Source organism: Procambarus clarkii, chromosome 61, assembly GCF_040958095.1.
Source record: "Procambarus clarkii isolate CNS0578487 chromosome 61, FALCON_Pclarkii_2.0, whole genome shotgun sequence".
Taxonomy (NCBI): domain Eukaryota; kingdom Metazoa; phylum Arthropoda; class Malacostraca; order Decapoda; family Cambaridae; genus Procambarus; species Procambarus clarkii.
In genome coordinates this window covers 17259662-17285423 of record NC_091210.1, presented here as the reverse complement: position 1 = coordinate 17285423, position 25762 = coordinate 17259662, and the positions used below count along the sequence as shown (strand labels likewise).

Sequence of the window (25762 nt, the reverse complement as noted above, 5' to 3'; positions counted from 1 at the left end):
GAACCCCTCTGACATGAGAGGTAGTCGCTCTATCAACTGTACCATGAGTGAGCCTTAAAAAGGATGGATCCTAAAGCAGCTAACCGCTACCCAAATGAAACTTGCCTCTCCCAATGGCTACCACTCAAGCGCAGGAGAATTATCTATTCCATTAACTCCAAGTCATATAAACTGTATACCTCAGAACTGTGGAGGAAATGTTACATTCACGGTAGTGTGGTATACAGTTTTGTCACGGGACGAGTGTTCGAGACTCCTAGTACCCAAGGCGAGGTAAATCTTATCACATATTAAATATTCATTGGCACTTTTCTAAACATGTATTCTGCAAGAATTATTCTCACCGAAGGCAGAATAACATTAGGAGGAACTGATGAATCATACATATATATCCTGTTTCACTTTTCTTCGTTGTTATACATGTATCTCACACTACTATTTCATCCGATATCATTACTTATAATGACATTATTCATGCAGTCTTGAGGAAAATCAAAGGTTAATTCCTAACTCCAGTCACTCGGACTCTTGTCATTACTTTCATTCTCTGTAATTCTGTGAAGTCATTAAACAATTACAGCTATCACGAAGGAGGTGCAATTGGCCTCCTTCTTGCATGATTGGGGACTTCCGTCTGCAAGAAATAACATGATTTACTAAACCAACAACGACATCAGCTTTCAACATTATTTTAATCACTCACTTAATCATCATGCTTTCAAATCTTTTTCCCTGATTGTAAAAAATGATCCCAGGAGTATGTACTTAAACAACACAGGGCAGTTGGAGGCAGCATGTGATCTTGTAATTAGAATGTAACTCGTCACTATTTTCTGTCTCTGCTGTAAAATGTTCCACAGCTCATGCAATACTACGACACACCCAGAACTAAGCACCTAGCGCATTGTTCTGAATGTTGCCATGATCACGAGGCGGCGCCAAGGAAAGAATGTGACTCTTAACATGACGTGATATATAATGACATTCACACACCTGTCACATCTGCAGAATATAACACAGGAAACCTCGTACAATGTAACCTGCTTCCATTTGCCAAAGTGCATCAATTATCATTTGAATTGCAGCATCTAAAAACCCTTACTAAAATTGCCATAATTTCAAAAGATTTGCCGTAATGACAGATGAGAAATGTTGAGGGGGGTTCACGGCTTCAAAGCGGCCAGATTATTTTAACCTTTGACCTTTGACCTTTAACAAAAATTAATCACCTTGAAATACACTTATCGCATATGTGCACTTATCTAGCAGTATATATTTATCAAGTATACCTTTTTGGGATAGTTTTCTTTCCTTGCGTCAAACATTTCAACCTGATATCTATTTTTTAATCCATATATGAAGCCTACATCAGTTGCTTTACGCCTTGCTTTATCGCCTTGCAACATTACTAATTAGATGTAAAAATATTTTCTGAAATATCCATGTTGCTCATTTTTGGGTATTAAGTTATTACGACATCTTCCTATCCTTGTCAAACATCTTGAACGTGTTACGCTGGATATAATCCCGGGGATTTTGTATGTTGTAATCAACAGGCAATCAGTCTGCTTTGCTTCGTATCACTTCTAAAGAAGTGACGTTTATTGCATTTAGTCTATCTTCATTGCTCATGACTTTCTGTTTAATATTGAACAAGTTCGGACTCTCTGAGCTTTTTCCAGCATTGATCTGTCTTTGGCTAGGGAGAGTTCCTGACGGGATTTCAGCACTCATTAACCGGCCATGATTATATGGTGCAAAGCGCATGGAATGGTCCCCCCTGTTCAAACTTCCTTATGTTTCCATTATGATTTTTAGCACTGGATGTACAGCGTTATTTTTTTTATGCTAGCCTCAAGAAATAGGTTTGGCTCTGTGTTCACTCCGAAAACTTTATCTTTCAGACCTAGTGAACTAGTTTCTACTGAGATGGTGTTTCAGTACGATTGTGAGTGTGTGCTCTGCTAGTTTAGGTATTCACTTGGGTTCTCAAGTGATGAGCATCAAAGTTCTGGTTCTGTCTCGTGCTTCATTGTGTGTGTATGCTGTAGTATACTTGTAGAGTAATAAAATTAAATAAAACGCGAAATGTGCTTAAAGAGAGAGATAATCATATTGTAAAGCAAAGGTTACCTATTGTCTGGGTAACGATTTTTTCAAGGAACGATTATTTTCCCCCGTTCTGATATTTCCACAAAGGCTGCCACAGTGGTAATCTATGCGGTTGGCCGTTAGAGAATGCCTGATGTGTCTATTGTATATCTCCTGTTATGAGACAAGCCTGTAATGGCCTCTCAAGGTTGAGAGATAGATTGGACAAAGAGAATCATCCACAGTAACGCATCTGTCATCCTTATCTGACAGTCGGCGGGGTAAGGGAGCTGGAGGCCCTCTGCAATTTCTTTTGTTGTTAAGCTCTAAAAGAAACCGAGCCTAACGAAACAAATCATATATGCTCTGTATATAAATTATACGTAATATATATGCATATATATATATATATATATATATATATATATATATATATATATATATGCATATATATATATATATATATATATATATATATATATATATATATATATATATATGTTTCATTGAATATGACCGCGTATTCTGTATTTATTATTTTCTGGTTTAGGGCTTCTATCCCTCTAACTATTTTCTTAGCATCAGGGCATAATTGAAATAGGAGTTCTCCAAAACTCATTTTCGTACTTTTAAGGTGAAGAAAAGAAGTGATTTACTCTAGAGTGTATTACACTTATTTATATAATTTGCACAACGTTTCGAACCTCCATGGTTCATTCTCAAGTGAACAGATCTTACAATACTAGTTGATTTTATACCCGCACTGGGTCAGGTGATAATACAATGAAGGTGAAAACATGGGAGGATACATAAGGGATAAATGTGAGGTGAAACATAGAGGCTGCAGAAGGCTTATTGGCCCATACGAGGCATCTCCTATCTAAACACAAAGAATAATCCAGTGTAATTGGATTAATTACCCCCACGAAGTATGTAACCTTCAATGTAAGTACATAGGTATGACGTCGACCAAGCTGACGAGGCGTTTGACATGCCATCTTCAATCTGGTGCCCCTAGGAATCACATGAGACAAGCCCATGACATTACTCTAACAAGAGAAATGTTGAACAAGAATACCTGCATAATAGACAAAACTCAAGATGCAAGAAGATTACAAATTCTTGAGGCAATTCACATAAGAATAGAGCGACCTACCATGAACACCCAAATCACGGAACTATTTACTCTACCCACCATGAGAGTAAGGACAAGACAAGAACATATCGATGCCAACACAGAAGACAATGTCCAACATAACAGGCCAATTACACTGGATTAATCTTATATACAACACCTACCGTCCTGTTGTTGATGTTTGCACAATATACAACACCTACCGTCCTGTTGTTGATGCTGGCACAATATACAACACTTACCGTCCTGTTGTTGATGTTGGCACAATATACAACACCTACCGTCCTGTTGTTGATGCTGGCACAATATACAACACCTACCGTCCTGTTGTTGATGCTGTTGCAATATACAACACCTACCGTTCTGTTGTTGATGCTGGCTACAGTACCCTATATGACGGAGGTCCCGCCCTACTGTTGTTGAAGTGGAACACGACTCACTAGACTACTCACCGCCCTGTCGTTCAGGTGGAGTACAACACAAGGAAGGCTGGCGGTTTGGCCCTCCTGCACTGTCACCGTGCTTTCTGTCGGTCCAAACTCCGGTTGTTGAGTCTTCCACTTGCCCCCAGGACCAGTTCCTGCAAAATAACGGGAAGACATTTATACACATAGCTAACGACGGTTTGTCATTGATATTGACTGGGTTCGAACCCCGGACAAGGAGGAATGACTGGATAGAGATTCTTTATTATTCGACCATTTTAACACAATATTAAATAGAGATCTGGCTGTAAACCGATTGACAGGTCAGGTTCTCTGGATAAACTTGTAGTGCATGGATTAAACTGTGTTATGGGAAGGGTGAAATCTATGTCAACTAAATCGAGTTCTAGTTAAATTAATGGGCACCTGCAGGTTCCAGTTATAAAAAAAATATATATCAACATACACGTAATATCAGGGTATTGAGCCCTGGTAGTCTCGTGTGTAAACAAATAGATTATGTAGACTACTTGTAAACTTTCTGTAAACAAGTAGCTATGGGCTACGCCCTCGAGGTTCTATTTGGGATTTTTTTTACAGAAGTATTAATGCAGAGAACTTGACCTAAACGTTAAACGTGACGGCTACTGAAGGAATGTTGATAACATCTCGCAGGTGCCTAACATGGAGCGTTTTGTGCTTGTGGAAGTTTTGAAGCCCTATTCCGTGCATAGTTTCACTAACAATTTCTTTTATCTGGATGTAATTATCTTAGGAATGAATGGCAGCCTCCACACTCAAGTCTATGTTAAGGGAACCAACACAGGAATTTGCCTTAATGCAGGTAGTAAGTACCTGTCCTGTTAAAGTGGAGTGTTATCACACCAATTAAATGTTTCTATAGTGACGGCTTTCAGTTGGCCATACGACGGAGGAAATAGGCCTGAAAGCCATAAGCGACAGAAACGTGACCCGTACCAGCACTAATCAGACGAAGCAGCCCACAATATACTACGCCAGTAAGAATCCCACCAAAGCTCATGAAGATCTCTCTCAACATCAAACAGAACAAATTGAAAGTGACAAATGTCATGCATGCCTAAGTTCACTTTTTCCCTACGTTCCCCAGTTCACTCGGGAACTGACAGCTCTATATCCAGCTCAATATATGAACTAGACGAAAATTTTGTCAAAGTATCTAACAATTCACACAGAACAAGGTTCTATCAGAGATCCAATTATTACAACACCATTAGGCCATCATCAGATATATGTTGACCAACAACACTGAAATAATCTACAAATTCAAGGGCAATGTAATTTGGCATAGCCATAGCACAACATATCAAACACACTGTTCCAACTATCAACGTCTAGCTTCCAATTAGGTCATACTATCTACAAGACCAAGTCTTTTCAATTGGGTAATACCTCCTCCTCACCTCATCCAATATTTGTAATTCAAAACCAGACATTTTTATTCGCTCTAACACTGCCTCTGATGATGCTAAACAGAGCTTCAGCGAAATTCGTCATTTAGCGACATTTATCGACACTAATAAATAGCAAGATAACCTTTAGGAAGCTAATTTCTCAATTCCACAGGGAAGTTACTTATTTTTTATCTTGCCAAGTGATGATCATAATGAATATGGAAAACATTAGTGACAAATTCAAAGCTCTAGCAGTTTTATTCAAAAAACTGTGTCAGTCTGGAGATTGGTGTATGATATGTCACGAAGACGAAGGCATTTTCTTGAATGGGATAAATGGAACACTTTTCAGGATTACAATCCTGGAACTTTAATGGAATGGTAGGTTAAGTGGTAAAGTGGTTCTAATGGCATGGTTCCCTAACTGGAATAACGACTTATAGAGCATAACGCATCATTTCAGGATTATAAAAAATTTTGAAATACACAAATGCACTTCTATGAAATGCATCTCAATGACAGGCATCCCTAGTCAAACCCTGAAAATTATTGAACAAATCCACAAGGGCCGTGAAAAGGATTCGAACCTGCGTCCAAGAGCATCCTAGACGCTGCTTTAATGCTCTTGGACGCAGGTTCGAATCTTCGTCACGGCCCTTGTGGATTTGTTTATATGATGCATCACGCTATTGTGATTTCTGTGTGTACTGAAAATTATTATTTGTTGAGACTTCCATACTCACGAAGGCAGCGCACCAGTGTAAATAAGCACCAAACACATCATTAATAAAGACCACAGGTAGAACGAAGGTAATTATAACACGACAAACGCGACACACAAGGTTTCAAATGCCAGACATCAACTACGAGGGTGAAACAATGCTTTTATGAAATTTTTCAACTAATAACTATGTTTTCTTGAATAAAAAAAGACATTATACTTTATTTTATTGAAATGAAAATAATGTTGACCAGACCACACACTAGAATCTGAAAGGACGACGACGTTTCGGTCCTTCCTGGACCATTCTCAAGTCGATTGTGAATGGTCCAGGATGGACCGAAACGTCGTCGTCCTCTCACATTCTAGTGTATGGTGTGGTCAACATACTTTAGCCACGTTATTGTGATTCATCGCCTGCATGAAAATAATGTGTTTAAATTACTATTTATCCAAAGATTTTATATGTGCTATTGTCAGTAAAGTAAGAGCCTCTTTATAGTCAGTTGTCAATTAAAAGACTCTTTGGATTTTTCCATTTAAATATTTTTTTACGTTCATGGATAATTGAGCTTCAAAATACAAGCCAAACGCATGTACCCTCCTCACAGATACATAATAAATCTGAACCTTGAATCCTACAATCATCGACCGACTCCAGCTTAGTTAATGGTCCTTCGATGTATATTAAACACTCATATATAGACTTACAGTCAGTCTAGCTAATACATTTCTATTCAAAATCGATACATATAGTCACATAAATAGAACATGCTATAAGTCAACATCACCTGAAACTAGCCAGATTGGCCAGTTTCAGATACTTTGCTTGCTTAATGCAAGCAAATGATATTTGCCTTGGGATGCAATTTACTTGATTGAGTTCCTCGGGGACTGTTTCTATAAATGTTCAGATAGTTAGCTGCTAATATTTTTATTGATCAACACTGACAGATGTTGCCACCAAAGGTGAGGAGATAATTCGCAGAGACAATGAGGCGAGACAAAGGTGAACGTGGTACTACTGACGGATTATATCATAACACTAATGAAAAAAACCATAATTATATATATATATATATATATATATATATATATATATATATATATATATATATATATATATATATATATATATATATATATATATATATATATGTCGTACCTAGTAGCCAGAACGCACTTCTCAGCCTACTATGCAAGGCCCAATTTGCCTAATTAGCCAAGTTTTCATGAATTAATTGGTTTTCGACTACCTAACCTACCTAACCTAACCTAATCTAACTTTTTCAGCTACCTAACCTAACCTAACCTATAAAGATAGCTTAGGTTAGGTAGGGTTGGTTAGGTTCGGTCATATATCAACGTTAATTTTAACTCCAATAAAAAAAAATGACCTCATACATTATGAAATTGGTAGCTTTATCATTTCATAAGAAAACAATTAGAGAAAATATATTAATTCAGGAAAACTTGGCTTATTAGGCAAATCGGGCCTTGTATAGTAGGCTGAGAAGTGCGTTCTGGCTACTAGGTACGACATATATATATATATATATATATATATATATATATATATATATATATATATATATATATATATATATATATATATATATATATATATATATATATATATGTCGTACCTAGTAGCCAGAACGCACTTCTCGGCCTACTATGCAAGGCCCGATTTGCCTAATAAGCCAAGTTTTCCTGAATTATTATATTTTCTCAATTTTTTTTCTTATGAGATGATAAAGCTACCCATTTCATTATGTATGAGGTCAATATTTTTTTATTGGAGTTAAAATTAACGTAGATATATGACCAAACCTAACCAACCCTACCTAACCTAACCTAACCTATCTTTTTAGGTTAGGTTAGGTTAGGTAGCCGAAAAAGTTAGGTTAGGTTTGGTTAGGTAGGTTAGGTAGTCGAAAAACAATTAATTCATGAAAACTTGGCTTATTAGGCAAATCGGGCCTTGCATAGTAGGCTGAGAATTGCGTTCTGGCTACTAGGTACGACATATATATATATATATATGTCGTACCTAGTAGCCAGAACTCACTTCTGAGCCTACTATGCATGGCCCGATTTGCCTAATAAGCCAAGTTTTCATGAATTAATTGCTTTTCGACTACCTAACCTACCTAACCTAACCTAACCTAACTTTTTCGGCTACCTAACCAAACCTAACCTATAAAGATAGGTTAGGTTAGGTTAGGTAGGGTTGGTTAGGTTCGGTCATATATCTACGTTAATTTTAACTCCAATAAAAAAAAATTGACCTCTTACATAATGATATGGGTTGCTTTATCATTTCATAAGAAAAAAATAGAGAAAATATATTATTTCATGAAAACTTGGCTTATTAGGCAAATCGGGCCTTGCATTGTAGGCTGAAAAGTGAGTTCTGGCTACTAGGTACGACATATATATATATATATATATATATATATATATATATATATATATATATATATATATATGATTTTACCTAGTAGCCAGAACGTCGTACTTGGCCTAGTATGCTAGGCCCGATTTTCTTAATAAGCCAAGTTTTCCTGAATTTATATATTTTTCAATTTTTTTCGTATGAAATGATAAATCTGTTCATTTCATTATGTATAAGCTAATTTGTTTATATTTGAGTTAAAACTAACGTAGATATATAACCGAACCTAGCTAACCCCACCAAACCAAACCAAACCTATCTTAACCTAACCTAAACTAACACAACTAAGTCAATAAATTATTGTCCTAATATAAAATAATAATAATAATTGAAATAAACTATTTGGGATTTTTTGTTTGAAAATAAAGAAAATCACTCGGCCTATTAGGCAAATCAGGCCTTGCATAGTAGACCGAGAAGTGCGTTCTGGGTACTAGGTACGACATACACACACAAACACACACACACACACACACACACACACACACACACACACACACACACACACACACACACACACACACACACACACACACACACACACACACACACACACACACACATATATATATATATATATATATATATATATATATATATATATATATATATATATATATATTAAATATATATATATATAATATTTATATATATACACAGAGAGAGATAGAGAGATTAAATATTCGCCAACAAGCATTATGGAATTTTAATTAGTATACTAAATCTGCGCCAACAATTCTGAAATTCATTTTGATAAATTTTAACAAAACATATGAATATGAAACACTACTCTTATTTTATGTGAACTGTTAATTTATCAATAATATTTTTGGTTTTAAACGTGGTCTTTCCATGAGTATCAACACCAGAACAAAGTTCAGTGTGACAGAGACATCATCTTTAATAATTATAAATTCCACAGGGATCATTCGCAAAGATTGGATCATATTGTTTATTTCACCTTTGTTGTTTGCTTTCCTTTTAAATAATTTACTGTTCTAGGTTAAACGCCATAATTTATGGCTAATCTATAAATGGTCAATGTGCCATTTATGGTCAATCCACAAATGGTCAATGTGCCTAATTAGTTAGTGAGTTGTTAGTGCGGTTAACATTAGCTTCAGTAATACAGTCTTCTTAATGTTTTACTTATAATACTAAGCAATCAATTCAAAATGCAGTTCACTTATTTACTGTCAGTCTTTTACACAGATTGGTAGAGAAGCATACGAACTCTGACTCGTCTTAGAAGGCTCAGAGCTTCAGCTCATTAGTAGGATTAGAATTTCAGCTCAATAGAAGGATTAGAGCTTCAGCTCAGGATTAGAGCTTCAGCCCAGGATTAGAGCTTCACGTCATTAGAATGATTAGAGCTTCAGCTCATTTGAAGGATTAGAGGTTCAGTTCATTACAAGGAGTGGAGCTTCATCTCATTAGAATGATTAGAGCTTCAGCTCATTGGAAGGATTAGAGCTTCAGTTCATTAGAAGGATTAGAGCTTAAGCTCCTTAGAATGATTAGAGATTCAGTTCATTAGATGATTTAGAGCTTCAACTCATTAGAAGGATTGGAGTTTCAGCTAATTAGAAGGATTTGAGCTTCAGCTCATTAAAAGGATTAGAGCTTCAGCTCAGGATTAGAGCTTCATCTTATGATTAGAGCTTCATCTTATGATTAGAGCTTCATCTCATGATTAGTGCTTCAGCTCAGGATTAGAGCTTCAGCTCAGAATGATTAGAGATTTAGCTCATTAAAAGGATTAAAGCTTCAGCTCATTAGTAGGATTAGAGCCACTGATCATTAGAATGATTCAACTTTAGCTCCGTTGAAGGATTCAACTTCAGATTATTAGAAGGATTAGAGCTTGAGATCATTTACAATCATTATCCTAGTATCCTCTGGAACACCACCCGGTAAACAGTCTGGTCCCCAATTACTTTTGAATGAACAGAAGACCATCTCTCTTAAATGTTCCAACTCATCCTCTCTATATGATAGTACTTATAACAACTATTTCGTCAAACGTACAAAAATGCCGTTTGTACGTACAAACGTACAAACGTAAAAAAAAATTGATCGTTCCAGCGATCAATATTCACTTTCCTAAGTATTAATTTTGTAGAGGGCGAGGAGAAATAAGCCAGAAACCCAACTTAAAATTCCAAGGCATAGATTAGTATATATATGTTATAATACACCTAAGAAAGTATATGTTCAACCTAGGATTGTTTGGATAGGTTAAATTAGATTTGATTTAGATTCTTTAGTTACAATTCCAATTATTATTTCATTTGGGCTTATTCAGTAATAAAAAAATGAACTTTTTAAGGATTAAGTGTCACCTTTTATACGTTTTATCAAATACTGCTATTACTATATTTTTTTGTTTTTGTTGAATTATTATTTTCTACCACAGACGTGGTCACACATTGTCAATGCTAACCAGCATATATATATATATACATATTTTTCTGTCCTCCCTGGACAGGGTTAGAGTTTTATTAAGCAAAGAGTTCCGGGATTTATTGAACAATCAACCACAGTAGGTGATTGTAGTGCTTTAAAATGTTAATCTAACCTACATACATAGACACATACGCAAATATTCTTATCGCATATGAATATTAGTTATAAACACATATATTGTTAGGTGAATGGGCGGAAATATTCCGACAAAAGTTTTAAAAAGCATCCTTTCTCAGCGTTAGCGTATTGGTTGTCCATATTCAAACGTAATCCCCGTGGACTCAAAGACAATGTCTTTTTGATGTTCTTATTTTGCTGCTTCCCAAACTCGTATGTTTATACTTCATCGTTATCTCAAGTAATGGTGTCTCTAGTTTTCTCTGGTCTCTTAAACACACACACACGCACGCGCGCACACACACACAAGAATAGTAACAGGAATTGATAAAATCGATAGGGAAGATTTCCTGAGACCTGGAACTTTAAGAACAAGAGGTCATAGATATAAACTAGCTAAACACAGATGCCGAAGAAATATAAGAAAATTCACTTTCGCAAACAGAGTGGTAGACGGTTGGAACAAGTTAGGAGAGAAGGTGGTGGAGGCCAAGACCGTCAGTAGTTTCAAAGCATTATATGACAAAGAGTGCTGGGAAGACGGGACACCACAAGCGTAGCTCTCATCCTGTAACTACACTTAGGTAATTACACACACACACACACATACACACTCTTCTGAGACCCTGTTAACCACCTCACAAATCCTCACACCTATGAAACAGCTTCCCCCATCAGCAGAACCCTCACCAAGAAAGGGACACGAGAAAGGGCCAGAAGAAAGTGAGTCTCAAAGCAATGTATACTAATATAGATGGGATTACAAATAAAATAAATGAACTTGGAGAATAGGTACTAGAAGAAAACCCAGACATAATGGCAACCACAGAAACAAAGCTAACAAAAACCATAACAAATGCAGTGTTTCCACAGGACTACTATGTAGTAAAGAAAGAGAGAGAAGGGAGAGGAGGAGGTGGTGTAGCTTTGCTGATAAGAAAAGGCTGGAGTTTTGAAGAGATGGTTATTCAGGGCTGTGAACGTTTCAGTGACTACATACAGGTACCATAGCAATTGGAGGACTAAAACTCCAAGTCATATATAAACTAAAGTCATATATAACTCCCCATCAAATGATAGAAGACCCGGACAGGAATATGATAGAAACAAAATGGCCACCATTAATATAATGGAACCCCTTCTGTTGCTAGCAGGAACCGACCCAGACTACTAATAATGAAAGACTTCAACCACGGGAAGACAGACTGGGAGAATAGAGACCCACATGGAGGACAAGGCATGTGGAGAGCTAAGCTGCTGGACGTGGCAACAACAAAGTTTCTAAGCCAACACATCAAGGGAGCAACAAGAATGAGAAGGACTTTCAAGGTGGTATACTCTATGGTTGGTTAGGTTTTCTTTCTCAGTGGATACTCAAATTCCTTTTGGTTGTCTCAAGGTAAGATAATTGAGAATAAAGCACTAAGCCAGTATGACTACATAGCACTTGGAAGGGATATTGAGAAGGAATCTGTACGCTCAGGAATCTGTAGAGCAGTTGACTGACAGTTGAGAGGCGGTACCAAAGAGTCAGAGTTCAACCCCCGCAAGCACAACTAGGTGAGTACACACACACACTAACAGTATCCGGCCTATGATCCCAATAACATCAATATACAGCGACAATACACTTCTTGTATTATTCAATTTAACAATTAGTCGGTTTATTGAAGAATGGACTTTTTTCATTCGAAATCTAATTTTCCTGAAAGCAACGCACAGGGAAATTTTGATTTAAAATACGGCCCGATGTTGAAAGTGCTTCAGTGTGTCTTTTAATTCACCTTCAACGAGGAAAGCCGCCATCTACAGCTATCCTCATTGTCCTCAAAATAAGCAGCTAAGCAGAGTTATGCAGTGAACGAGGTTATTCACCTCCCCTCACCCTCCCGGAGCCCTACTCTGGCTCAGGGCAGCGTCAACATTATATAGTGATATAGCATACCTGTTATTCTGTAATCGTGAGCATCAACGGGGGCTGCTGGATGAAAATACTTCCTCACCTTCATGATTATATGCTGATTACAAGTCTCTCGCCTTGCTTAATGACAGATGGTTACCTTGTAATTTTTCTGGTTATCGTGCACTTTTTTCAGGGTCTTACGTTTCAGGCTCTGTGCCAACATTCATGTGTCAGAAACATCTTGCTTCCTGAAATTTATATTTTTCTGCACACTCAGTGTCTAAAATCCTCTACCAAGTATTTTATATTTTTCCTCTATATACAATCAACTTTATTAAGAATAAATCAACTGTCTGTACTCTTCGTCTAGAACACAATAACCTTACTTATTAAACTTATTTGTTTGTATGCAGTCAACTAATTGGCTGAATTAACTTTTTCTACTCTTCTGTATACAGTTAATTACCCAATAACTGAATTAACTGTCTAATATTATCGTCAGTCAACAACTTTACAGACAAATGAGTTGTGTTCTGGTATCTACCTACCATCACGTATTTTACTTCTTGACGGAAATAATGTTCTCTTTACTACAATTAACTAGCTATGGCTGAATGACCTATTTCTTCACGTCGACTGCCAAGTACTATCTTAACAAATTAGGAAATAAACAGTTCGTAACAAAACAAATATTACACAAGTCCCAATGAACTCAAAATGGTGTGATTTATCACTGGATATCATTTTGAGGCAATGGAGTGACTTGAACCCGCGTTCTGGGGATTCCCAGACATCTGCCTTAACCACTATGGTCGAGCGGTAATTGCTCGCATGTAATGAAAATCATTGCATGCAAGTAACAATAATAATAAAGACAATAATAGGATGATCAAGTCGATAATCATTTACCTGCTAATTAATCCATTTACCTGCTAATTAATCATGTTCATATGAATTTGAGCACTAGCACGTAGCAAACCTATTGATTATCAATGATTATTGATTATTACAGGTGAAAAATCCTTTGTGAGAATAACGACGGTCATTGGCCAGGGGCCAGATTCACGAAGCAGTTACGCAAGCTCTTACGGACCTGTCCATCTTTTCTCAATTTTTGGTGGCTTTGTTTACAATTATTTACAGTTAATGAGCTCTAAAGCACCAAAAGGCTGTTTATAACAATACCATCAGTTGATTATGAGGTTTACATGCTTGTAAACTGTTTAACAAATGTAACCAAAGCCTTCAAAAATTGAGGAAAGATGTACACGTTCGTAAATACTTGCGTAACTGCTTCCTGAATCTGGCCCCATGGTATGACCCCCATGTTGGGGTATAGGAGGCTTTTTTTGTGCTATACTAAGGTTGGAAAAAAACGCCTCACTATAATGAAATAATGATACAGAACAAACTTCTTGTAATGGTATACCTGAGAGCTGTAATTGGTCATTATTTACGTAACCATGTTTTTAATTAAAATATTTTTAATTTCATTTGGTTACAACAATTTGATTTTAACTTCGCCACAGCTTTAACGGTTGTGGCGAATGCCGTGGTGGGGATAAGAACCACCAACGAAGCCATGGTGTGAATAGAAACCACCAAATAGACTCTGGTATGGTTAGGCACACCCAACGAAGCTCTGGTGTGGACAGGCACAACCAACGAGGCTCTCGCGTGGATAGGCACACCCAACGAGGCCCGTGGCATAGACAGAAACCCACTTACCCGGTCCGTGGTTAAATGGATATAAAGACCGATCCATAAAGAATTAGATTTGAACCTCATCCTGGATCGTGCCAGATTGCATCCCACGACGAGGTACCTTGCGGAGCTGAAAGCGGCCTAAACACTTAGTCAGACGCAGTCCCTGACTAAAGCATTATTCCCTGGCGTCCGAAGGTGAACCAGGAACTCACCCTTGGGTAAATAAACGAACGGGTTAACTTGGCTGCCAGGCAGGGAAGAACGTGTGCTTCCAGCGGCCGAAGAGATCACGTTCCTCAGCCTCCTGTCCAGCTGGAGGCTCTACGGATCAGGCTCTTGTAAAAACGCTATTGTTGTGACTATTCAGGCCGCGTTTTGATCCATTTGCTTTCCTGACCCATTGTGTTTCAAACGCGAAATCCTTTTCATATTGACATGATAATCATTTTTCTTGTTTGTAAGACTTTCTGATTGCCCTATATTACCTTTCTGATTGTGTGCCATAAATATTTACACATTTTAACATCCTGTGTTTTCCTGACTTTTAAGAATAAAAACAAAACAAAATATTGTTTTCATAATCACAATCATAATAATATATTTAAACTAGTGCTACAATACTCTACCTACTGGAAGCCAGACTCAAGCAATTCGCTTATACGATCTTCTTTAAATATTTTATATGCAAACGAAGAAAACGAAGAGCTGACGCACAAAAAAAGGAATTAGAAATTAAAAAGAATAATTGAGCACATTTGTTCTGAGCACATCCAGTTGGCAGAACGTTTATGAAGGCCGCTAATCACTATGCTATGCTCATCCAAGCTCCAGCGGACCCCCACGGAGCATTCGTAAACTTTGTCTTCCCATGTGTGTGTGTTTGTGCTAGTGTGTGTGTTTGTGCTAGTGTATGTGTGTTTGTGCTAGCGTGTGTGTGGTTGTGCTAGTGTGTGTGTATGTTTGTTGCTAGCGTGTGTTTGTGTGTTTGGGCTAGCGTGTGTGTGTTTGTGCTAGTGTGTGTGTGTTTGTGCTAGCGTGTGTGTGTTTGTGCTAGCGTGTGTGTTTGTGCTGGCGTGTGTGTGTGTTTGTGCTAGAGTGTGTGTGTGTGTTTAAGCTAGGGTGTGTTTGAGCAAGTGTGTGTGTTTCTGCTAGGGTTTGTGTGTTTGTGCTAGCGTGTGTGTTTGTGCTAGCGTGTGTGGCGTAGTACTTGTGTTGGAATGTTTGTGTAAGTGTGTAATTACTCAGAAGTAGTTATTGGATGAGAGTTATAGGATATTGGTGGTTTGTATCTTAGGTATAATCATTGTTACATGATGTTTGAAAGCTTCTGAAGGTTATTGTATCCACCAGCTTCTCATTTAACTTACTCAAACCGTTTAAAACTATGTTCGCAAAAGAGACCTTTTCAGCATATATGTGTGTGTGTGCGCGTGGGAGCGTGTGTGTGTGTGATTGTGTGCTATCAATTAAATATCCTCATATACATTGATCTGCAGGGTCGATTTCTAGCTCCCCAGCTCTGCCAAAAATGTTGTTCATTGTCTAATATAGTGTCTCCTGTTCATCTTATTTCCTGTTAAACTTCCTTTGAATTCATTTTTTGTTCCGGTTTGTGTTCTCTAATATGTTAAATAATTTCTTCCTAACATTCCTGGACCTAATCAGACTCCACTTGATCTACCTTTATTGACTGAGAATCGTTGTTTTGTTATTGAAGATTCAGCTACTTGGAATAAAAAGTTCCAAATAGCACGGGCTATGGAGAGCCCGTAGTGGACTTACCTGGCACAGGAGCGGGGCTGTAACTGACTGAAAATGCATGTACACGATTATTTATTCTCTGTTGCATCTTTCCTCGTGTGTGGTGAGGTCTACGTCCCTAATCCTGTTATTTTAACTCTCACCGCTCCGGTACACGCCTAGTTCCATTCCTTTGAAATTTGTTTTCATATTTTTGAGTTTTTATTTTTAGGGCGAGAGTTCCACAGTGGGACGGCAAAATTCATAGTGTGCTTCTGGTATTTTGTGAACTTTGTTGCAATGGTATTCTTCTCCAAGTTCCTAGATGCTATTCTCATGTTTTTCAGTTGTGTGTATTTACTATTTATATTTACTGTTTTTGTCTGCAGACTTGAGCTATTAGCTCAAGTCTGCAGACAAAAACTATTATATCTACTACATATATTTCTTTCTAACACTCTCTCTCATGTGTGTGTTGGTTATAGAGTCCATTTCATAATGTCTTGCTGAGGTCGATTGTTTTCTCAAAATACTGATTCCATTACTACGCTGGTGCCTGGGGGACGACCTTCAGAGCTTCACAGTTTTGTGATGTTGTGCCTTACGTTGTACAATGTTCCTTGGGTCGATGCTTCCAGTCATTCACAACTCTTCGGTGAAGTGCCTACACAGTCCTCTTTAGCAGTCTCCCAGCCCTACGCAGTTCTCCGGAACAGAGATTCACAGCCTTACACTATCCTCTGGAATAGAGCTCCACAGTCCTTTGGAACAGACCTCCACAACCCTCTGGAACAGACCTCTACAGTCGTCTGGAACAGACCTCTACAGTCCTCTGGAACAGACCTCTACAGTCCTCTGCAACAGACCTCCACAGTCCTCTGGAACAGACCTCCACAGTCCTCTGGAACAGACCTCCACAGTCTTCTGGAACAGACCTCTACAGTCTTATGAAACAGACATCTACAGTCCTCTGGAACATAGGTTTACAGTCCTCTGGAACAGACCTCTACAGTCCTCTGGAACAGACCTCTACAGTCCTCTGGAACAGACCTCTACAGTCATCTGGAACAGACCTCAACAGTCCTCTGGAACAGACCTCCACAGTCCTCTGGAACAGACCTCTACAGTCCTCTGGAACAGACCTCTACAGTCCTCTGGAACAGACCTCTGGAACTGACCTCCACAGTCATCTGGAACATAGCTTTACAGTCCAACACAGTCTTCTTAGGTAATGCCCCGCACCTTCTTGCAAGATCCTCACCAGCATGCTCCTGCTCGTGCCGTCCTGCGGGACCCGAACTGGAGTCTTTAATCTTCCAGTCTCCTCATCGCTGGAATTCTCTCCACGCTCAAGGGCTCCAGTTTTATGTCTCCGCGACAAAGAGCTATGTGGCATTTAACTTTTGCGTGGTCCTTCTGGCATTAGGAAGCCGGATGTACAGAATTTTATGTTACCACAGAAGACCGGGAGACAGTTCCTCACCGGATACCGCGCCAGCAAGCGTTCTTTAATTCTCGAGTATAGCGGGTTTGGTTAATTTATTTTCTTATTACAGCCAGTATATGCGTTTTATTTTCTTAAAACACGTTCTCCAAACGAATATTGCTTTTATTATTTGTGTTACTATTACTATATGTGTTACTATTACTATATATATATATATATATATATATATATATATATATATATATATATATATATATATATATATATATATATATATATATATATATATATATGATAACAGTACAAATTAAAAATGCATATATTATTAATATTTCGATTATTAAAAATTATTATGTCGTCTCTTGTTGAAGTTGTTTCTCTCGTTATCGTTTTGTGGATGTCTTCCCTTACTCTTAGTATATTACCTACAAGAGCTGATGTGTGGTGCAGGATCTCCACTGAAAATTTTGCTCAAACCTCTTGGGCACGAAAAAGAAGATTGACGCTGGAATCTAAATTTAAGTTGCTGGTACGTGGCTTGTGGCTCACCGTTGGGTCGTCTCGTGCCGGGGGAAAACTTTTTTGCTTCCTTGGTCGAACCTAATGGGAAAGTAACTGCTTTTCAATAAGGTTTCTGGAGAATTAGCTGCCTTGTGGTACCACAGAACAGCATGTTCTACTAATTTGTTTAATATATCAGAACAACGTAGCACACGAAACAATGGTACAATTTTGATATATTGAGAGTGATAAAAAGTTTTTTTATTATTGATTTGGAAATTAGGTTGATGATTTATAGAACAAAATTACCGGGTTAAATAATATTCATGGGAACTCTGAATTGTTCGAAGCGAAGGTGTGATATATGAGAGTGAATAAGTTTGGTTCGGTATATATAAAAAATAATATACCTCGCATGTTCCACTATTCGTCTTGTTAATTCCCTGATTCGTATCATCTTAGATCACAGGCGAATACTAAGAAGTGCTGAGTTGGGTCTATTATATGTGTCCTCCAAAACGTCTGAGGTACTAAATTGATTCAGAATTATTAGGCAATGTGTGTAAACAAAGACACAACCAAAGACGTGTAATTGTACTACTTAGTGCTTTTTGAGTCCAGTTAACAGATTTGATTTAGAATGGACTTTTCTTTGAAGAAAATAATACCACAATAGAATAATTGAATGACTATATCCTAAATAATATATCAACATGTTTCCTGACAGTTTAAAATAAAGGTGCCAAGAGAGGCACGATTAGTTGGTAATGCCGACCAAAACATCAGTATAATTACGTGCTTTGTCTTCAATACAAAACAATCTTTGTGTTTCGAGACGTTAAAAATACGACTAATGGTGTTAGCGTGCATCTTATCCTTGAGGTAGTGAGGTTGAAAATGGTATGTGGTATTCAATTTTGGCAGCTGTCACAACGATGGCCAAAACTGCAATGCCCACAACAATTAAGAGATACCATGAGAAGTGGAAATCGGGTCTCTTGAGAACGTGTAGTAACGGGGAGGTTCTCAGCATCAGTAATCTTGCTTGTTTCGAAAAAAAATAAGTGAATTATGACTACATTGTCCGTGGGAGCTTGGCTTATTTTAAGATGAGATTATGGTCTACAGATTGATGAAATGTATTGATCAGATGCTCTTTTTTCAACTTAATTTTTCTTAATCAAAAGTACGTAAATATTTAATGGAAAAAATAATAACTTAGGTCGATTGAGAATTGCAAATTAATGTTTCCAAAGAGGGAATCATGTTTTTAACACTGTAAAGATGCAACTAACTTTGAGATTCAACCTCTCATTTCATTCAAAGTATATTCCCATTAATAGTCCATCTATCTTGAAGTTATCTTGAGATGATTTCGGGGCTTAGCGTCTCCGCGGCTCTGTCTTTGACCAGGCCTCCTTTTTGTTGCACATCCCCAGGAAGCAGCCCGTAGCAGCTGTCTAACTCCCAGGTACCTATTTACTGCTATATTACCTACGATTTGTAACCCACACAGTAGATACAATTCCTCCCTATTCCATTCATCCTATTTTACACTGATGATTGAGGCATAAGTAAAACACCTTGGTGATAACGGCTTAGAAGTACGATTTAATGCTGACTTATGACTTATTATTTACAGGAATAAAGTCAATGTTCAGTCTTGTCCTGCATGTGCATACGACAGAAGGAAATTTACCAGGGGAAAAAGAAAGGCTGTAATTCCTGGTGTTAATATGTTGATTATTTGATTGAGGTTCAGGGTACGGTTGATAGATGATTTCAAAATTGAGATATTATTACATTACGCCAGATTAGTTTGATGTCCTATCTGAAAAACTCGCTCATTACATATCATAGTTATTTATGCAGACGAAGAGCCACAATAAAGTGGCTGAAGATATGATGTCCAAATCACACATCAAACAATAAAGAAAGACGACGTTTCGGTCCGTCCGGGACGATTATGAAGTCGTATAATAACTTGATAATGGTCCACGACGGACCGAAACGTCGTCGTGTCATCAGTTCCTGAAGTGTGGTTTAAACACCCGTGTTATTGATGGCTGGATAATATAATGTTCCGTCTTATGTGTTGGAAAATGTATTATTGGGGAACCCAAAATCCAGTACACGGTTCAGATATCAATCTTGCTGGAATATAATTTGTTTGTGCAACCACAAGAGAGAATACAACTTTCAATGTCGTTGAAACTACGAAACAAAATTCAGATATTAACGTCGATAAACTTGTAATATTAATATAATTCGTAAACACCAAAACTTCCTGCAATACAGCTTCCCGAAGTTTGACATAATACCACGACTCGTTCACAATACTATAAGCTAACCTAACCTGTCAGAATAGGCTCTAACCGATGACAGGTTTGCTTGTAGCGTTCTGAACGTAGCTGAATGGGGACACGTTTGCATTAGACGTAGTATGCTCAGATTACATGCTCCTACGGATGATGAGAATGTGACACAAACGTAGCACAAACATACGGCTCGAGTACTGTGTCACACTCTTTCTGTATCACTGAAGAAAATTATACAGGAAGGGTATCATGCCAGGCCTATCACGGACGCCTGGTCGAGGACCGGGCCACGGGAACATTAAGCCTCGAAATCATCGTAATGAATCATTTCATTCAGTGATGAATGAGCTACAACAAATAAAGCTCATTTGTTTTTCAGTTTTCTGAACTTTGTTTTTTATGTAACGCTTAGTGTAGTGTTTGGTGACATTGTCTGAGCTCTAGTTTTTTGTTTCATTTCAATTGAATCGTATCGAAGCTTGTAATGTGACTACTTAGACGTATATGTTATGCCCGAAACTCTTTGCGTAATAGTGGCTTTAGGCATTGTATGTACTAGCTCTATCTATAAGTCCACCAATCTTTGTAAAAATTTCTTGTATGTATGTATCTTACCTAAATAAACATTATTTATTTATTTATTTATTTATACATGTTTGTATATTTGTATGTATATTCAGTTGGAGTGTTAGACGAAAATGACCAAAAACAGTCTATCATAATGAAACAAACCTATAATTCACATTCGTGACTAGAGTGGTCAGTTATAGTCTATTGTGAAAACGTAACATACTATCTATCACTTTCTGAATTTTGGTTGAATCGCATATAACTTCGGTTGTATATAATATGAATACAAACAGACACTAGGAACCAGGAGTGTTATGATAGTTGAACTCGTGTGTCGTATAATTACAATATTAAAATGATTGTTAGCACCCACGTTAACGGGGTTTCTACAACGTACCGGATCAATGCTTCGAACACCAGCCGCCACGTACAGGACCTATGGACCGAACACCAGCTGCCACGTACAGGACCTATGTACCGAACACCAGCCGCCAGGTACAGGACCTATGGACTGAACACCAGCTGCCACGTACAGGACCTATGCACCGAACACCAGCCGCCACGTACAGGACCTATGCACCGAACACCAGCTGCCACGTACAGGACCTATGGACTGAACACCAGCTGCCACGTACAGGACCTATGCACCGAACACCAGCCGCCACGTACAGGACCTATGGACCGAACACCAGCTGCCACGTACAGGACCTATGTACCGGACACCAGCTGTCACGTACAATCCTATGCACCGAACACCAGCTGCCACGTACAGGACCTATGGACCGAACACCAGCTGCCACGTACAGGACCTATGCACCGAACACCAGCCGCCACGTACAGGACCTATGCACCAAACACCAGCCGCCACGTACAGGACCTATGTACCGAACACCAGCCGCCACGTACAGGACCTATGTACCGAACACCAGCTGCCACGTACAGGACCTATGCACCGAACACCAGCCGCCACGTACAGGACCTATGTACCGAACACCAGCCGCCACGTACAGGACCTATGTACCGAACACCAGCCGCCATGTACAGGACCTATGTACTGAACACCAGCTCCCACGTACGGAAGTAAGCAACGTTCAGCAGTACAGCCCAGCAAACAAACAGGTCCCATTTATGGAGATTCCAGGTAGATGAACTATTAGGTAGATGTACACACACACACACACACACACACACACACACACACACACACACACACACACACACACACACACACACACACACACACACACACACACACACACACACACACACACACACACACACACACACACACACACACACACACACACACACAATCCTCAAGGGAATTGCAGGGTTGATAAAGACAGGCTGTTTAACACAAGGGGCACACGCACTAGGGGACACAGGTGGAAACTGAGTGCCCAAATGAGCCACAGAGATATTAGAAAGAACTTTTTTAGTGTCAGAGTGGTTGACAAATGGAATGCATTAGGAAGTGATGTGGTGGAGGGTGACTCCATACACAGTTTCAAGTGTAGATATGATAGAGCCCAGTAGGTTCAGGAACCTGTACACCTGTTGATTGACGGTTGAGAGGTGGGACCAAAGAGCCAGAGCTCAACCCCCGCTAGCACAATTAGGTGAGTACAAATAGGTGAGTACTCACACACACACACGCAATGTTTATCTTCATGCGGAAACTTTCGATTTGCCATTACGTTTGTGCATCAGGAGAGAAATTGCACGATGCTTATCGTGTGTTCTATATGTATATATATTCATTTGTTTGCATACCAGTATAAATACATACAAAATATTAATTGAGCTTATTTTCAACATGTATGTTATGTATAATATGCTTTATGTACATATATATATATATATATATATATATATATATATATATATATATATATATATATATATATATATATATATATATATATATATATATGTCGTACTTAGTAGCCAGAACGCACTTCTCAGCCTACTATGCAAGGCCCGATTTGCCAAATAAGCCAAGTTTTCCTGAATTAATATATTTTCTCTAATTTTTTTCTTATGAAATGATAAAGCTACCCATTTCATTATGTATGAGGTCAATTTTTTTATTGGGAGTTAAAATTAACGTAGATATATGACCGAACCTAACCAACCCTACCTAACCTAATCTATCTTTATAGGTTAGGTTAGGTAACTGAAAAAGTTAGGTTAGGTTAGGTTAGGTAGGTTAGGTCGTCAAAAATCAATTAATTCATGAAAACTTGGCTTATTAGACAAATCGGGCATTGCATAGTAGGCTGAGAAGTGCGTTCTGGCTACTAGGTACGACATATATATATATATATATATATATATATATATATATATATATATATATATATATATATATATATATATATATATATATATATATATATATATGTATGTATGTATATTACACAATGGATTAAAGTTATTATCTATACAAGGTTATAAAATATATATAAACAAATAAAATATTTAGACTTACCGAGACAGCAGGTGGAGCAGGAGAGGAGGAGCCAGAAGAGCTGGGGACAGGAGCTGGAGCTGAGCACCCTGCCCATCTCGCACCAAGCTATACCTCACTGGCTGTCACACTAGGTACACTGCTTACACTAGCACCTCTACTGTGGTTACACTAACCTCAGTAGGTACTCAGGTTATACTAGTATCTCTAGTTACTGTGATCATAGTAGCACCTCTAGTTACTGCGGTAACACTATTATCACTAGGTACTCAAGTCTCTCTAGTATCTGTAGCTACTGTGGTCACTAATACCTCTAGGTACTCAGTCACAACAGAGCACTTGGAGGTATTCAGATTATATCCTCCTTCAATACTGCAATCCTTAACATGCGCTCCAAAGCACTCTCGTCTATATGTATTGTGTCAGTAATTGTTTTCCCCTTTCACGAATTTTCACAACTTGTTAGGTTTTTGAACAAAGGTTTTCTCCTTGCTTTGGTCTCTTTATATGCAATATTCCTTAAATTGTGTTCCAGAACCATTTTTATTGCTATATCACTTCTGTTCTTTTTGCCAATTATTGCCCCACTTGGTATTTCGTATAAGGATTTTGTTAGTTTTTGTGTTTTTTATTCAATGATTCATTCATATGTGTACCAGAAAGATTTTCTTGATATGTCAAAGCGTTTGTATATATTTTACTTAAGATTAAAACATTCATTGTCTTCGCTGAACATAGCACGAGGCTTGATGATTTTTGTCTCAAATATAGATTAAATTTTTTCAATTGTTTTTCAAACTTATTTTGTCTCATAATTGTCCAGTGCAGTTTAGCAAATTAACGCAAATTATGGTGATAGTTTAATTTCCTTTTCATTAGTGTAATCTTTGCTCTGAGGATACAAAGAAATATTCTCGTTAACAGATATTATCTTCTATTTTACTCTGTTATTTACAGAAAACATGCACACACATATATATAACAGTCAATGCTCAAAGACCTCATTAAGCTCTTTGGAGGTTAGGTGCGTTCCCATGATACAGCAATCATTTCCTTTCTGGACCGCGACACTGAGGCGCTGGAATGGGAAATTGGCCGATCTTGAGTTTCTAGTTAGCCTAAAGAGTTCCTCACCCACCTCCTTTAGGAACTTAAGTTCACATTTACCTCAGTCGCCCAGTCTCAGAGCCTATCGACACTGTTATATATGTTATTTATATATATTTAACAGATATCTACATTTAAAAAAATGGATATTGGCTTAAGATATATCATTTGAATTGAATACTTATACTTTCTATATTTCTCTGGCACTCATTATTGGCATTGCTGGCTTCTCTCTGGCTCTCGGCTTGCAGATGTCAGTGACACAGCTTTTCTATGGCACACAGCTTGTGAGAGCACAGACAGCAACATGCAACCTGAAAAAGTTTTAAATTGTTTTAAAGAATCTATAATCTAAATGTCAGAAATTTTATGATTACAGCAATAAATTTAGCATATATTAGTAGGAAATATTATTATTAATTTTTATGTTTTATCTTTAATAATCATTTATATACCTTTTTATTGTTGCACATTCTTATATACATATATATATATATACATATATATATATACATATATATATATATATATATATATATATATATATATATATATATATATATATATATATATATATATATATATATATTAGTATATTTTGGTAGCAGTCTTTCCTGTAGACATATATTATTAAATATGACCGAAAAAGTAAGATTAATAATTCTAACACGAATTTTCTCAATCTTTCGTACATTATGCTTCACTGTTGGAGGTAAATCAAAAATCACTTCTCCAAAATTCATTTTTATTTCTAGTCTGACGCGACACGGGCGCGTTTCGTAAAACTTATTACATTTTCAAAGACTTCCCAAATACACAACTGATTAGAACTTGCGTTTCCCTGATTTTATATCTACATTTGAGTGAGGTGGGAAGGGTGATGTGGCATTACATTTGAGTGAGGTGGGAAGGATGATGTGGCATTAACACAAGACAGAACACTAGAGGATATTAATAGGGTATTAAAAGTATCAACACAAGACAGAACAGAAACAATGGGTATTGAATAGAAGTGTTTGTAGAAAGCCTATTGGTCCATATTTCTTGATGCTTCTATATTGGAGCGGAGTCTTGAGGTGGGTAGAATATAGTTGTGCAATAATTGGCTGTTGATTGCTGGTGTTGACTTCTTGATGTGTAGTGCCTCGCAAAC

The 25762-nt window shown here is 37.6% G+C and overlaps 1 protein-coding gene across 1 annotated transcript in view; it reads right to left on the bottom strand.

The window, feature by feature from the left end:
* Positions 1-25762, bottom strand: part of LOC123774453 (uncharacterized) — a 116686-nt gene that overhangs the window by 37168 nt on the left and 53756 nt on the right. Inside the window, exons 2-3 of the mRNA XM_069307944.1 lie at positions 23524-24923; positions 3679-3806 (exon numbers count right to left, since the gene is read on the bottom strand). Of these exons, the coding sequence (XP_069164045.1) occupies positions 3679-3806; positions 23524-23599 (204 nt within the window). The 5' untranslated portion in view covers positions 23600-24923. The remainder of the gene's footprint in view (positions 1-3678; positions 3807-23523; positions 24924-25762) is intronic.